General features: G+C 37.1%; 1 protein-coding gene across 1 annotated transcript in view; it reads right to left on the reverse strand.

Moving 5' to 3' along the window:
- The window catches only part of LOC145689689 (uncharacterized), a 177,307-nt gene that overhangs the window by 115,197 nt on the left and 47,719 nt on the right, over positions 1-14,391 (reverse strand). The window contains exons 3-4 of the mRNA XM_081763886.1: positions 11,295-11,316; positions 4,686-4,746 (exon numbers count right to left, since the gene is read on the reverse strand). Of these exons, the coding sequence (XP_081620012.1) occupies positions 4,686-4,746; positions 11,295-11,316 (83 nt within the window). The remainder of the gene's footprint in view (positions 1-4,685; positions 4,747-11,294; positions 11,317-14,391) is intronic.

Here is a 14,391-nt window from a genome sequence, read left to right on the forward strand (position 1 = left end):
TAGGTTAGTTTCTTAAGACAAAGTTTCATATTTATGGCAATTATTGAAAAAAATTAAAAATTTTAACATTGTTAAGGTAGGACAAATGTATCTCTATTAGTGGTGAATATTAACAATATTTGAGCATTGAAATTAACCTTACAAGCACATTGACACATTTCAGTTTATATTTTAAAATACCAATTAACTTAGATTCACATTCAAATCAATGAAGTCATTAATGTTATAGGTTAGAGTGGGTATGTATTTCCGAGTGATAATTCAACAATAGTGTTCTGAAGTATTTTATTTGTTTGCTGACGGAGTTTCAAAATTAAGCTCTTTAGATCTTTCCCTTTGAATTTGTTCAAATTCCTCAGTTACGCTACATACATCAGGGATGGCCAACGTGTTGACTGTCAAATTCTGACAGATAGTCCGCGGCAGTCACTCTACCGCCACTCATCAAACCTTGATTTCACCCTCACCCTCATGAGAGCCGCCCTTGTGTTGCTGAATACTTATGCTTGCATCGTAGTTCAAGGAACATTTTGAAGTAAATGCATTGGATACTGTTGATAAATGATGTAAACGTCACTATCGACCGAGATCTCCATTGTAACAGTTGTTTCATTTTAGGTGTTCCACAGTAAGTTATACGATGATATGTTTAATTTTCTTTCTTTAGGACGTATGTTAAGCAAGGGCGTATCCAGGACGGACTTCTGGTGGGAGTGGTGGGTTGTAATACTGCTACTTAGAGCTACTTTTAAGAGCTCCAAACTCTGGGATGCGTTTTATTTGTATACATAAAATAAAGAAGTTTCCTGTTCTGGGGGGGAGCGATCGCCCCGATCGCCTCCCTGGATCCGCCACTGACGATAAGGAAATAATTCAACAAATAGGTTGAATAATTGATGCACTGATCCTCACGAAGGTGGCCCTGTCGAGGCCTCCTCACCCTCAATTACCCTCGCCCTGAATGATATGAGGGCGAGGGTGCGCGAGGGCGAGGAAAAGTTTTGAGCACGAAGGCGAGGGCGAGCGAGGATAATGGACAACTCCTATCGCGAGGGCGAGGACAAGCTTCGATGGCGAGGGTGAGGGTGCGCGAGGGCGAGGAAAAGCTTCGACGAAAAGGGCGAGTGTGTGCGAGGGCGAGGAGAAGCTTCGACAGCGAGAGTGAGGGTGCGCGAGGGCGAGGACAAGCTTCGATGGCGAGGGTGAGGGTGCGAAAGGGCGAGGAAAAGCTTCGACGGCGAGGGCGAGGATGCGCGAGGGCGAGGGTGCGCGAGGGCGAGGACAAGTTTCGGCAGCGAGGGAAGGGTGCGCGAGGACGAGGACAAGCTTCGATGGCTAGGGTGAGGGTGCGCGAGGGCGAGGACAAGCTTTGATAGCGAGGGTGAGGGTGCTCGAGGTCGAGGACAAGTTTCGACAGGGAGGGTGAGGGCGCGCGAGGGCGATGGACAATTCCATTCGCGAGGGCGAGGGTGAGTGAGGTCGAAGTAAAATGAACATCTATGGTTTTTAATGCTGTCGTGTGTACTCCAGTAGTGTTACGTCACCAGGTATTTATTTTGGGTGTTATCAGTGTATGTCAATAACGATGAAATGTACCCCAAAACTGATTTAATTGAAAAGCACCACTTTCAGTTTACTCAGATGTTTTCAATGTAATGACATCTGTCATTGGAGCAATAAGGATCTACTTTGTAGGAAATGGTGACCACTCTAATTGGTTTATTTCTCATATACTCAAGAATATTGTAAGTTTTACGCACTTGAAAGAAAAAAAAACATTATGTAATGTCATTAAAATAATTTAAAAGACGAAAATTTTGCGAAATGCAATACTTTCATTTTATATACATAATTTCCCCAATTCATTTTCCTGTAGTGCCTACTATATGAAGTGGCCATTTGAAACTGACCAATGAATGACATCAGAGTACACATGAAAATAAAAGAACATGAAAAACAATAGGGGAAGGAATGACGTCGGAGAATAGAATAAGCATGTGTTTGGGAAGTACGAGCATTCATGGATCCACGTTTAGTATTTCTTCACGATCGTCGGCTACTATTTCTGCAAGACCTCTAATATACATCACTGACACACAAAATTAATTATCTGGAAGAAATGACCAAATGTTGACGTAATTTCGTACATCGGCAAGTATGTAAATGTGACTTGCTATGACCTGTGACGTCTAAAACGCACAGCAGAATGCATTAATATTGCCACCACATGTAGGATGTTGCACCTTCTCAAGCTTAGATGTATGCACTCATTCGGTTAAGAAAGGTGTTATACAGCTGTTGTATCCTGTCCTGAAGCAAGTTGGGCACAACTGTCATACTTCGTCCTCTATATCTTAAATATTGAAACTGGAAAAGAGTTGACGTCCCAGATGCCCCCAGACCACCCATCGGGAACATATCAGGGGATCTTGCAGGGCAAGAAAGTACACAACCATCATGCAGGGTGTTTATAGACACGTTTCGTGTGCGGACAAGCTTTGCTCTCTTGAAAGATGGTTTTAGGACACTCTCTCATGAGATATAACACAAGAAGAGACAAGCTGTCCGTGACGCACCATCATGTCGTCAGAGTCCCTGAATTATTACTAGAGATGACCAGAGGTCACACTCGGTGGTTCCCCACACCAAGACACTACATGAGTATCTATCAAAATCATTCGCAGAACGTGTCCTTTCACCTTGATGCCGCCATACTTGCAGATGATGTAGTACCGAACCGAGATTCATTGCTGAAAATGATGCGACGCCAATCGTCGGCGTTCCTGGTTCCCAAGTAAGACACCAGTGTAAACGCAGCCTTAAGTGTTGTAGTGCTAACGCCAGCCTACGCGTTAGACTACGATTCAGTAGTTCGGCTGCTGCTAGTTTCCAATCAATTGTACGAGAACACACGTGGTGTTGTAGAGAGTCCATTATTTGTGCCCGGATGACAGGCGCAAAAGGGTTACAATATGTAAAGGGATACAATATAATGCAATGTGCTTGGCGTACAATACGAGATCCTCTCTTGATGTGATCAGACTTTGTTAACTGGAATCTTGATGGCGTGAGTTGTTTCCCTCACGTTCCCATTCAGTCCAACATGGACCACTGCCCGCATCCCGCATCGAACATGGGCCAGCCCGAATGCCGTGCTTGCCTGTATATTACACGACTCAACCAGCCACCGACTAACAATAGAGCTTCATTCAAAATGTGTCAAGTGGTGGCAGCGTTGTTTCACGCCTCATTATCCGTGGTCGTTTACAATCTTCAGTAACCGTCTGATCCACGCACGCTCCTTATATATATTATCAGGCCTGATAACATGGTCATGTAGTGACGCCACTAATGCACTCTGGTTGCCATTCTAGCCGCCAAAGATCATCGCAACTCTAATACTTTACACACCCGTCGATCGTATGCATATGCACGTGTACAAAATGAAATCGACAAGGAACTATCTGTTACAGGTGCTTAACTTCCTTTGTGAGTGAGTGTAATTGTTCTTTCTTAATGTCAAGATTCATGTTTGCTCTTAGTTTTCGCTACCCGATATTCTGCGCAAGGATCAGTAAGATAAAAGACCAGAAAATATCAAGTTGGAAATAATTTGATAAAAAGCATTAATCATTCTTTCGATTTCACCAGTCATTAGTCAAATAGTGGTTCCCAACCCGTGTGTCGCGCAGTCCCATAAGGTGTTGCGAAATGTTGGGCATAAAAGTCTTGAAGCATTTAATAATCGGGTAAAATCAATTTTCAGACCGACTGCCTAAGTCAACACCTGTAGTTGCAACAAAAATGTTCAGTGCCACAGAGAGTCACTACCTCATGCAAATTTATACTATTCTAATTTATATTATTAATACAGAAACAATGAAGTGTGCCGCCATATCCTAGACGTTCAGTAAAGGACCTATCCGGTTTGCCATAGGAACCAGGCTGTATCACGTGATCAAGTCAAAGGTCACGTTGCGTGCTAAATCGAGTGTGAAGATTTCAAATCCAGGTGTGATGTATTTCAAGTGCGTAACTTCCGAGTAGATCCCCCTGGATAATTCTCAGAAGATGCATATACTTTATCATTAATATTGATTTTTATGAAATAAGTTGACTTTTGACAATATCCTATCCATTTTTACTTTACTTGCTATACATCGCTTTTAAGCTCTTCATTATATCTTTGCAATTAACTTTGAAGTAGCCACCTCCTTATTATAGTGTTTGATAATTGTTGACAACTTCATTTTTTTATTGATTTTTCATTGACTTTAATGTTCATGTTTCCCAACTTTTTACTATGTTCCATCCAATTTAAGACAATTTGCTTTCGGAATACAGACTGTTCTGTACGAATCTACATTGACTGTTCTAGATTTGAGCTGAATTTCAGCCATCTCCCCGAAAATCAATCACATCATTGCAAAGGGATAGACCCTTTGTCGTCAGTTAAAAAATGTTTGAAACCACTAGTATAAATCCTTTAATAGTGTCTTTGCTCTGCTTTGATCAACGAGTTAAGAGATATCGTAGTGCCTGGCATATGCCATGGACGGAGAATTATTTTGTATTATGCGCGCTTGTAAACTGTTTCTCCGATTCAATATCATCTGTAAAGAGATGCACTCACTACTAAAGGAGATAAGATTTATTTAATTACAATAACAACTGAATGTACTTACAGTTTCCAATAAGATTAGGGATCTCCTGAGGTGTCATGAAGAACAGAGGGCCCGTGGTTTCCTATATTGGAAAACAAAGGAAAAACAGATGTATTCCGTTACACAATAAACAAACTAACAGAAAAATGGCGTATAAGAAAGAGGATAAATTAGTTCAATTAATTACTGTAATAAAATGTAAAGGTCAAGTCTTGAGAAAAGTAACTAGAAGTGTGAAATAAACTATAGTATTGCCTTCGGTATTCGAAAGATCCAAAACTCAAGCAACTACGGGAGCCGCGATGGCTCAGTGCTTAAAGATATTACCTCTGGTTCATGAGGTCTTCGGTTTGATCCCAGCTCGCTCCAAGTGAAGATTGTGGTGGACAAACACCATGTGCGTGTGTTTTCTCAGGGTTCTCCTGTTTCCTCCTACTTTCTTCATTCCACCATTTCATTCATTACTCGTCATCACCGTCTTCTTTAGTCTATCTGGCATAAGTGTGCGACGTAAAACTTAAAGATTTCATTTCAAAAAACAACGAATATCAAAGAAAAATTCCAGTAAGTTTTACACGGGAATACGAAAGTTGTTTGTGAATATCAAGTCCAACGAAGTTCTTTGTGTTTATTCAAACTTTAACTCATAATTCATGTTATTAACAATTATTGCGTAAATAGAATTATTTAAAACAACTTCAACAATTATTAAGTATAAATGAAAACAATTTCAACAACTATTAGGTATGAATATAAAGAACAATAGAAAACCTATCACCAAGAAAGTATAAGAATCTTCTAGAACAATAAGAAACAAATTTGAAATATGCACAACAAGGACTATGAAGACTTGTCTATTATATAACGTTATTTCCTTATAATGATAGTAACTTGAAAACAAACAATTAACGTTCAATATATGAATATTAATATCTTAATAATTATAAACACGGAAAAAGGTAAAAATACTTCCAATATCGACATAATGATGATCACAGACACTAATTTATGTTATACTGTACATTCTAAACTTCAGTGTTAACAAACTTACAGGACATGTAATAAAACGTATTACCTGGTATTATAGGGATCGCATGGAGTCGTGAAGCTTGACCTAGACATAAAAATCCCAGGACCAATAGAACGGAAGGGTGTGTTCCAGTCTTCAGCTTCCATTCATGAAATTTTGCCAGTGTCGTCTCTCTCACTATATGAAGAACACTACCTAAGGGTACAGGTTGTCGCATTGATTCTAACTTTTGTTTTGTGTACTTTTGTTGTTATTGTTGTTGTTTTATATTTTTTCTATTATTATTGTTACCGCTTAATTCGAATAATTGTTAGTGTTTGTGTTGTAGTTTTTAATGTATTTTTTGTCGCTTCCTCACCATGTCTTTTAAGTTAGGTAACATCGTTGGTGCACTAGTGCTGTTTCACGATTCCTGAGGACTGCGTTCGGAAGGCAGCTCCATGAATCGTACCAGATCCTTTCAATCCATCACACGTGATGCAAAAGAGCTCTATGATTGGTGCAGAACCCATACAGTGTCAGAATCAGAATAGATAGTGTGCTTCATTTAAGATACAGTAGTATTGCTTCTCTTTCCTTTGTAATGCAATTGCGAATATTAGACGTTATAGACATAATGTCGGAATTACAGACCGCTATCGGTTCCTCTAAGTCCGTTAAAATGAGGGACAAGAGTATTTAATATGTGCATGCTCGAGGATTTTACTTTATAGTAGAATTATAAAGCTTTTTCTCGTAAATATTGCTCCATCTTGGATTTTTAGACCACTCATATGCATGAAAAATGAAAAAATGAACTTTTCTTCTTTGAAATTTTACGGAAATTTTAGTAGTTGGTTGATTTTACTGATTTCAACTTTACATTTATTGCAGCAAGTATTACAAAAGCCTCTACTATTCGACTGGATTAGCGTTTGTGTGTCTTTCCGTCTGTCGGTGTTCCACGATAACTGAAGTAAATCTTACCTGTTTTGATGAAACTTTCCTACATGCCTTCCTTATACTTGCAGAAAAAAAGTATAATATATCAAGCACAAGGTAAGCAAAAAGGGGTAAAATTCACCCCATGTTGTAAGTTTGCACATCTACATGCAGGACATTTTTTCAATATAAACCACAAAAATTGCAATTATCACAAAAGTGGATGACACATTTTCTTTACGACATTGGAACATCACCACACCTTAGAGTTAAAATCTGCCAACAATGAAAGTATGATTTTATCTCTCACACTCACCGAATTACAAAAAAAATATCCTTAACGGTCATTTTCATTTACAAATGTTCGATTTTAACGTAATATGTCGTACTTTTTCATTGAGGCTTCCCAATCATCAACTCTGAATGAAGGTAAAGTCAGTAAATAACAAAGTAATGAATTTACCGTCCTATACCCCGTCCACGATCTCTTTTAGAGTGTCACGATAAATTTGCTAAATTATTTCGATTTTGATGCAATACAATGTACATTTTCTTTGACTCTTTACCGTAATCCACAGTGCTTGGGATTAAAATTAATCAAGAATGAAACGTGAATTCACTCTTATGTCCGATGGATTACTAACCATCCCAGTTAAAAATATGTCACAGTATAATTTCAGTTATAAGTATTCATTTTGTTATAATTAATATGTCGTAATTTTCTTTATGGCTTCACACTGACTTATTGTACATGGAGCTGGTCAGTAAAACATTACCCCTCTCCCGATTCCTTTTAGATTCTACGATAAATTATAGTCCTATATTACTCCCTCCATTATGCATATTTTTCTGGAATCTTTTCATTAATCCTCTCTGCTTTGGACTAAATTTAGTTAGAATGAGCATTGTCCCTTCCTATTATATAAAGATTGAGAGACTATAGCGCCCCCTAGATTAAAAAATATGATACAATGTGTCTATGGTAAAAATATTAAGATTTTCATGGAATATGGCGTATACTCGTACTTTTAGAAGCTTTACAATCATATCCACAACTTGGATTTAAAATCTATCAAGAACGAGAAATTGAACCTCTTCTAAACCTACACAGAGAAAAGTCCGCTCTCCGGACAGCGGTATAGGCCTATTGTACAAATATACGGTATCCTCTTGCTTACTGTAGAAATTAGTTATCCGTTACTGTAGAAATCAGTTATCCGTATGCTACATAGGCACTGCCCTAAGATATTACATCATGCCCTTGCAGGATGTCTGACATCTAACAGTTTTCTGTATATCAGATGCATATACTTATGTTACCTTCGTCAGCTATATGTTATATACGTCCATTTGTATGTGAGACCCTGACTGCCTACATTGTTTCATACGGAAACTGCGTATAAATGGAACACTTAAACAGAAAGTATTATAAAACATGCGTTTTCAGTTATATGTCTGCTGTACGTTGTCCAAAAACTACACGAATTACGCATGTAACCTATCTTTTTAAGTACGCCACCTACAATTTTTTCTCAGTGTAGAAACAAAAAGAAATTATCATAGCGTTCGTAAATATTATTCTTTTTTAATGCAGTACAATTTATGTATTTATTAGCACTTTGTATTATTCCTACTCTTGCAGTTGAAGTCAGTAAGATTTTTAAAAAGTATTTTATAACTTTCGTTTTAAGAAAAGTCTAAGTTTATCGAATATAGTCTATTTTTCCTGAGAATTTGAAATAAAGTTAGTTGCTTGTTATTTCAATAGAACAATAATAAGGGAACGCGTTCTTCCCAAGTTTTATATAAATATAATATATTTTTATGAATATTTATTAAACTAATACAGATTTTTTATAGAATATGCTATCAATAGAGACGCTCTCATCAACGCAAGAAAATAAAAACCTTTATTTTCTTAGTTCTTTTCATCCAGTTTAGGGAAAGTGAACATAAGTTAGCAACATTGATATCATATGCTTCTACTACTTTTGGACAAACATACGCCGAGAACGAACCTTTTCTTCATTTGTGTGCCTGTACAGAACAGAAACTAATTGTGCAGGCCATTATGAGAATTAATTTCAACGTACTTTCTCACAGACCTAAAAAAAAGTAGCGAGTCACCTGTAGTTACCAAAAAGGCATCAAAGCCCATCTCAGATTACACAGACCATTTTTAACAAGCCAATCATAGACATTCTTACTTCAAGTACACGTTTCGACAGACAGATGACCGGACTGTGGTAAGGAAAACGCAATCAATCGGTCCGGAAGTTTAACAGTGTTAGGACCATGAAATATTGGAGTGCTCCCGCCGAACAACGAATAAGTGATTTTTGTGCATAAGTCGAAATATGATCATTGGAAATATATTCAGTGTTTTACCGGTTATTTGAGTATTCATAAGATCCTAGTGGTGCGAGAGTACAGATCACAGGACGTATTTAAGCGTTGCAGTTGAAATAGTGAGCTCTCACTCGCACTGGAAGGCAAAAGAGGGAATGAGAGGAAGATAAAGAGAGAAAAATAAGTAATCTCGTTTTAATTATTGATAGCTTAGAAGCGACCGACCACGTTGCTTCCAATCTTCATTCAAATCTCCAAACTTCGAGTGATGATTGGTAATGCATGATATATTGCCCAGGTGAGAGAAATGATGGGGAACTTCATGTATTACGTCTTTATTATAAGTGAGATAAAGGTGAGGCTGACGTAGCTTCTCACACCTGCGATAACAAGTATTATGTGTGTGTTCTGTCGAACATTAGAGAGTTGCTTCTATCGTTGGGCTCAAATTAGTGATACGGAGTATCGTTAGCTTCCTAAATGCACAGTTTCACAAATTTATATGTTTCATACTTTGTAAAAATCGAAAATTGAAACAATCCACAGAGTAACACTGTAGTACATTTTCGATTGTGCTGGTTACCAATGAAATCAAATACTGTACAGAGCATGACTGATAGCAACAGAATAATGAAAGCCTTCTTTCTCCATTGACCAAGTGATCTCACTGGTTAACTTGTGTCTGAGTTGTGTCCTGTACGGAACATCAGTGGCAATTGTACTCAAAGGCTCGTTTCTCCATTTCCCAAGTAATAACACCAATATGCTGGCAAAACGGTATTTGAGTAGTGTGCTGTACGGAACATCAGTGGCAATTGTACTAAGAGGCTCGTTTCTCCATTTCCCAAGTAATAACACCAATATGCTGGCAAAACGGTCTCTGAGTAGTGTGCTGTACGGAACATCAGTGGCAACTGTACTCAAAGGCTCGTTTCTCCATTTCCCAAGTAATAACACCAATATGCTGGCAAAACGGTCTCTGAGTAGTGTGCTGTATGGAACATCAGTGGCAATTGTACTCAAAGGCTCGTTTCTCCATTTCCCAAGTAATAACACCAATATGCTGGCAAAACGGTCTTTGAGTAGTGTGCTGTACGGAACATCAGTGGCAACTGTACTGAAATGCTCGTTTCTCCATTTCCCAAGTAATAACACCAATATGCTGGCAAAACGGTCTCTGAGTAGTGTGCTGTACGGAACATCAGTGGCAACTGTACTCAAAGGCTCGTTTCTCCATTTCCCAAGTAATAACACCAATATGCTGGCAAAACGGTCTCTGAGTAGTGTGCTGTATGGAACATCAGTGGCAATTGTACTCAAAGGCTCGTTTCTCCATTTCCCAAGTAATAACACCAATATGCTGGCAAAACGGTATTTGAGTAGTGTGCTGTACGGAACATCAGTGGCAATTGTACTCAAAGGCTCGTTTCTCCATTTCCCAAGTAATAACACCAATATGCTGGCAAAACGGTCTCCGAGTAGTGTGCTGTATGGAACATCAGTGGCAACTGTACTGAAAGGCTCGTTTCTCCATTTCCCAAGTAATAACACCAATATGCTGGCAAAACGGTATCTGAGTAGTGTGTTGTATGGAACATCAGTGACAACTGTACTGAAAGGCTCGTTTCTCCATTTCCCAAGTAATAACACCAATATGCTGGCAAAACGGTCTCTGAGTAGTGTGCTGTACGGAACATCAGTGGCAATTGTACTCAAAGGCTCGTTTCTCCATTTCCCAAGTTATAACACCAATATGCTGGCAAAACGGTCTCTGAGTAGTGTGCTGTATGGAACATCAGTGGCAACTGTACTGAAAGGCTCCCCATTGACCAAAGGCTCCCCACTAGATAAACTGGTTTCTGAGCTGAACAATATCCGGGAACATACTAAGGTTTTCTCTCGGATTCAATGAAAAGTGCTGAACATCAAATTTGATTTAAGCAATATTGAAATTACACTTAACGCATATTTGTCTTTACAAAACAAGATAACACTTCAAAAGATATGAGAAAGAGATTAGTAAAAATCAACCATTAAAATTCCTAATTTTTTTCTACAAATAAAAGATAATATTTCCTCATATATTGTTAAATTAACAAGCTGCACAAAGACATGTTGTGTTTTTTCTCAACCATCTTAATTGAAAGAATTTCTGGCGTGTGGACTAACTCCTGAATCTGAACCGCTTGCATGCAAGGCAAGCCTAGGAACGCTAAACACTAGAAGCCTTTCTTCAGTGATGAAAAGTCTCACCTGATAATGCGTTTGATAGTGTTTTTAAATGAGTATGACAATCTTTATTATCTCCAACGAAATAAAATATTACTTACGTATCCAAAAATCTGCAACACCCTGAAATACAAAACAAAATACAATAATTTTACTCTAATATTCAAGGTACATATTATATATATTTATTTTGAAATCAAATATACGATATTAGTGTTCCTTACTTTCTAGCGATAATAGTAGAGAAGCATGAGAGAATATCGTCAAATCTCTCATCAAGTGGTCTCTGTGGTAGACAAACATCGTATGCGTGGCTATTCTCCAGATTCTTCCATTAGAACCACTTTCATCGTCCCGCGTTCAGAACTCATCTGTTTCCGAGCCAACCCATTGGCTTATATCGAGAATTACTTTTCGGTTTTCTTTAAAATAAATTGCAATTTTGATTGTTCTTTTACTGATTTTTTCTTGAAATGAGTGAAATGTCCGTTGCTTTTATCAAAATCAATAAGCATTACTCTTACTTTTATCAAATTTGACTACTAAACATTGAAATTGTATATACAGACAATATTTTCCGGAATCAGGATTCTGGGAAATTTATTTTACTGAATCGGAAATTTCACTTTCCGGATTTCTGAAGATTCCGAAATTCGGAAAACTTCCTGAATTAAGAATAATTCCGGAATTGAGAAAAATTCCGGAATTCGGAAAAAATCTTGAATTTAGAACATTCTCTAATTCAGAAAAATCCGGAATTCGGAAAAATTCCGGAATTTATTCAATTCCGGATATTTCCGTTACAATGTATGGAATTTTTCCGAATTCCGGATTGTCTCCGAATTCCGGAAAGTAAAAATTCCGGAATTGGCTATCCCTAATACAAAGAAACTGTAACGGATGATTACTCACATAAAAGAAAACGTTATGTTTATACACACACAGAGCCCAAAATGACTCAAAACGACACAAAAATGCATGTCTTCAAATTTGGACATACTTTGATGTGTACAAATGAATTGCCTCCTAATGGTGGACATACGGAAATATGTCGATTTTTTGATATTACGGATATGTCCGCCATGAACATAAAAAATGTGAGCAACTATAATATGTCAAAATGAGCTACTGTCTAGTTTTCATTAGTTTTGACGGATTAGTATGTTATGTTTTAATCATTGTGGCAATTATATCATTGTTTGAGATTATATAATTGTACGTCAAAAATGTATACACATGCGCGGAAACGTAAGGCGGTGGTCGTTTGTCTCTTGTTACCAGTGTTACCAATGTAGCACTTTGTCGCTTGATCTAGAAATTTTTAAGGATATTTTTATCAAAAACAATTGGTCCATTTATCAGGGGTGTAGCCAGCAGGTTAATGTAGGGGGGCCCGTCATTTTTCAAGGGGGCCAAGCCAAAAAAAAATGTGTTGCAGCTAGTGTTTTTGAGGTCTGAAAAAAAACGGAAAATTAAAAGCACTGCTTTTTAAGCTTATTATTATTATTATTATTATTATTATTATTATTATTATTATTATTATTATTATTATTATTATTATTATTATTATTATTATTATTATATTTTTTCTCCATGAATTATATTGCAGATGGTTTTTATTATATTTAACTCAGAACTACTGTCCCGGACCAAATGTTATACCTTTGTGCGTAACTATTTCAGTTTAAGCCTTTGTACACAGAACCTATCTCCATAAGATTGATTTTCTTTGAAATTGCACTTAAGTTCTTAAAGATTTCCTAACAAAAATATTTACTTATTATTCGTGACTAAACAAACATTTATTTTATTAACAGCTATATCTTACTTCCTGTTTTACAAAAAGTAGCATTTAAAAAAAAAAGCGAATGAAATCCAGACTGGAAAATTGAATAAAAACTTTGTTTTCCACCAAATTTTCCATATGATAAAAAATATGTTTTATAAAACACAAGATAGAGCATATAAAAATATAATGTACTGTACTTACAAATTAATTTAGTACCAATGTTTTATGGTAGTATTTATAGTACCTTGTTAAAACGTTTGTCATCAAACTGTCAAATATAAATCGCAGTAAATTGTGTAATCTGCTGTCACACACACAAAAAAAAGTCTACCATGCTACTTTCCGATCGGTATAAGAAGAGATACCATCAGCGGCGTAGCGAGCATTACAAGATTGGGGGGGGGGGGATGAAACTTGACATTGCCAAGTCTTCATTTTAAAAATTGCCAAGTCTTATTAAAAAATGAAAAATGTTTTGAAAATCTTAGTCTCACTTGTACCAACCCTGTGGAAATCTATTACAGCAACCTTATTTTCATATTCGTCCCATTCCATGCCTCGTCTGAGGTACGAATACGAACAGCCCTTGTTCCACTTTGGAGTGCAATTTTACACCTCAACTCAGGATCATTATTACCATGCACGATGCACAGCTGCTAATTTGACAACTTATGGCTAGGTTAGATAATCCGCGTCACCCAATCCTCACGAGAACCTCTAAAGCTATAATCTGTTGTAGAAATGCATTAAAAAACGTAGAATACGGTAGGCTATATTTACTGCTTGTGATATAGGGACATATAATTTACCTAAACATTCAATTGAGGGGTTCAGTGAGAGACCAGGCTAACCTGCACACAAATACCTCCTTAGCTCATCTACTTCATATTTTAAGGACGTTTGCTAAAATTCGGATCTTGTTGGGTAGAGTGTGGAAAAAGGCTCTGGCAGAGAAGTGGGAGAAAGCCTGAAAGAATGTCTTTGTAGAATGATTTTCTATTAAAATGAATAATCTTTGTAGTTAGAGAAGATGAAAATGCACTATAATTCATATTATAATATGAGATTTGATTCTACATTAAACTCATTATTTATTATCGAATTGAAATAATGAAATTGATTATGAAAAACAGGGTGCGAAATCCTTGAGGAACAGGGGAATTCCCCCCACTGAATATTTTTGGACAAAATTCCCTTACTAAATCCTTGCTGGGGGGATAATACACTGAAATAATGTCAGAAGTTTCCAAAGTAATTACCGTAAGTCATATGTAATCAACGTGTATTTCATATTTAATTATTAGATGAACTAGTGATCAGCGGTATACTAGTAATTCCTAACTTTATATAATTTACTACTTCTGGATGCCCAAATATGTGAACTTTCTATATCGAAACTTTGAAGCATA

The sequence above is a fragment of the Thermobia domestica genome, chromosome 7, assembly GCF_964235325.1.
Source record: "Thermobia domestica chromosome 7, izTheDome1.hap1.1, whole genome shotgun sequence".
NCBI lineage: Eukaryota > Metazoa > Arthropoda > Insecta > Zygentoma > Lepismatidae > Thermobia > Thermobia domestica.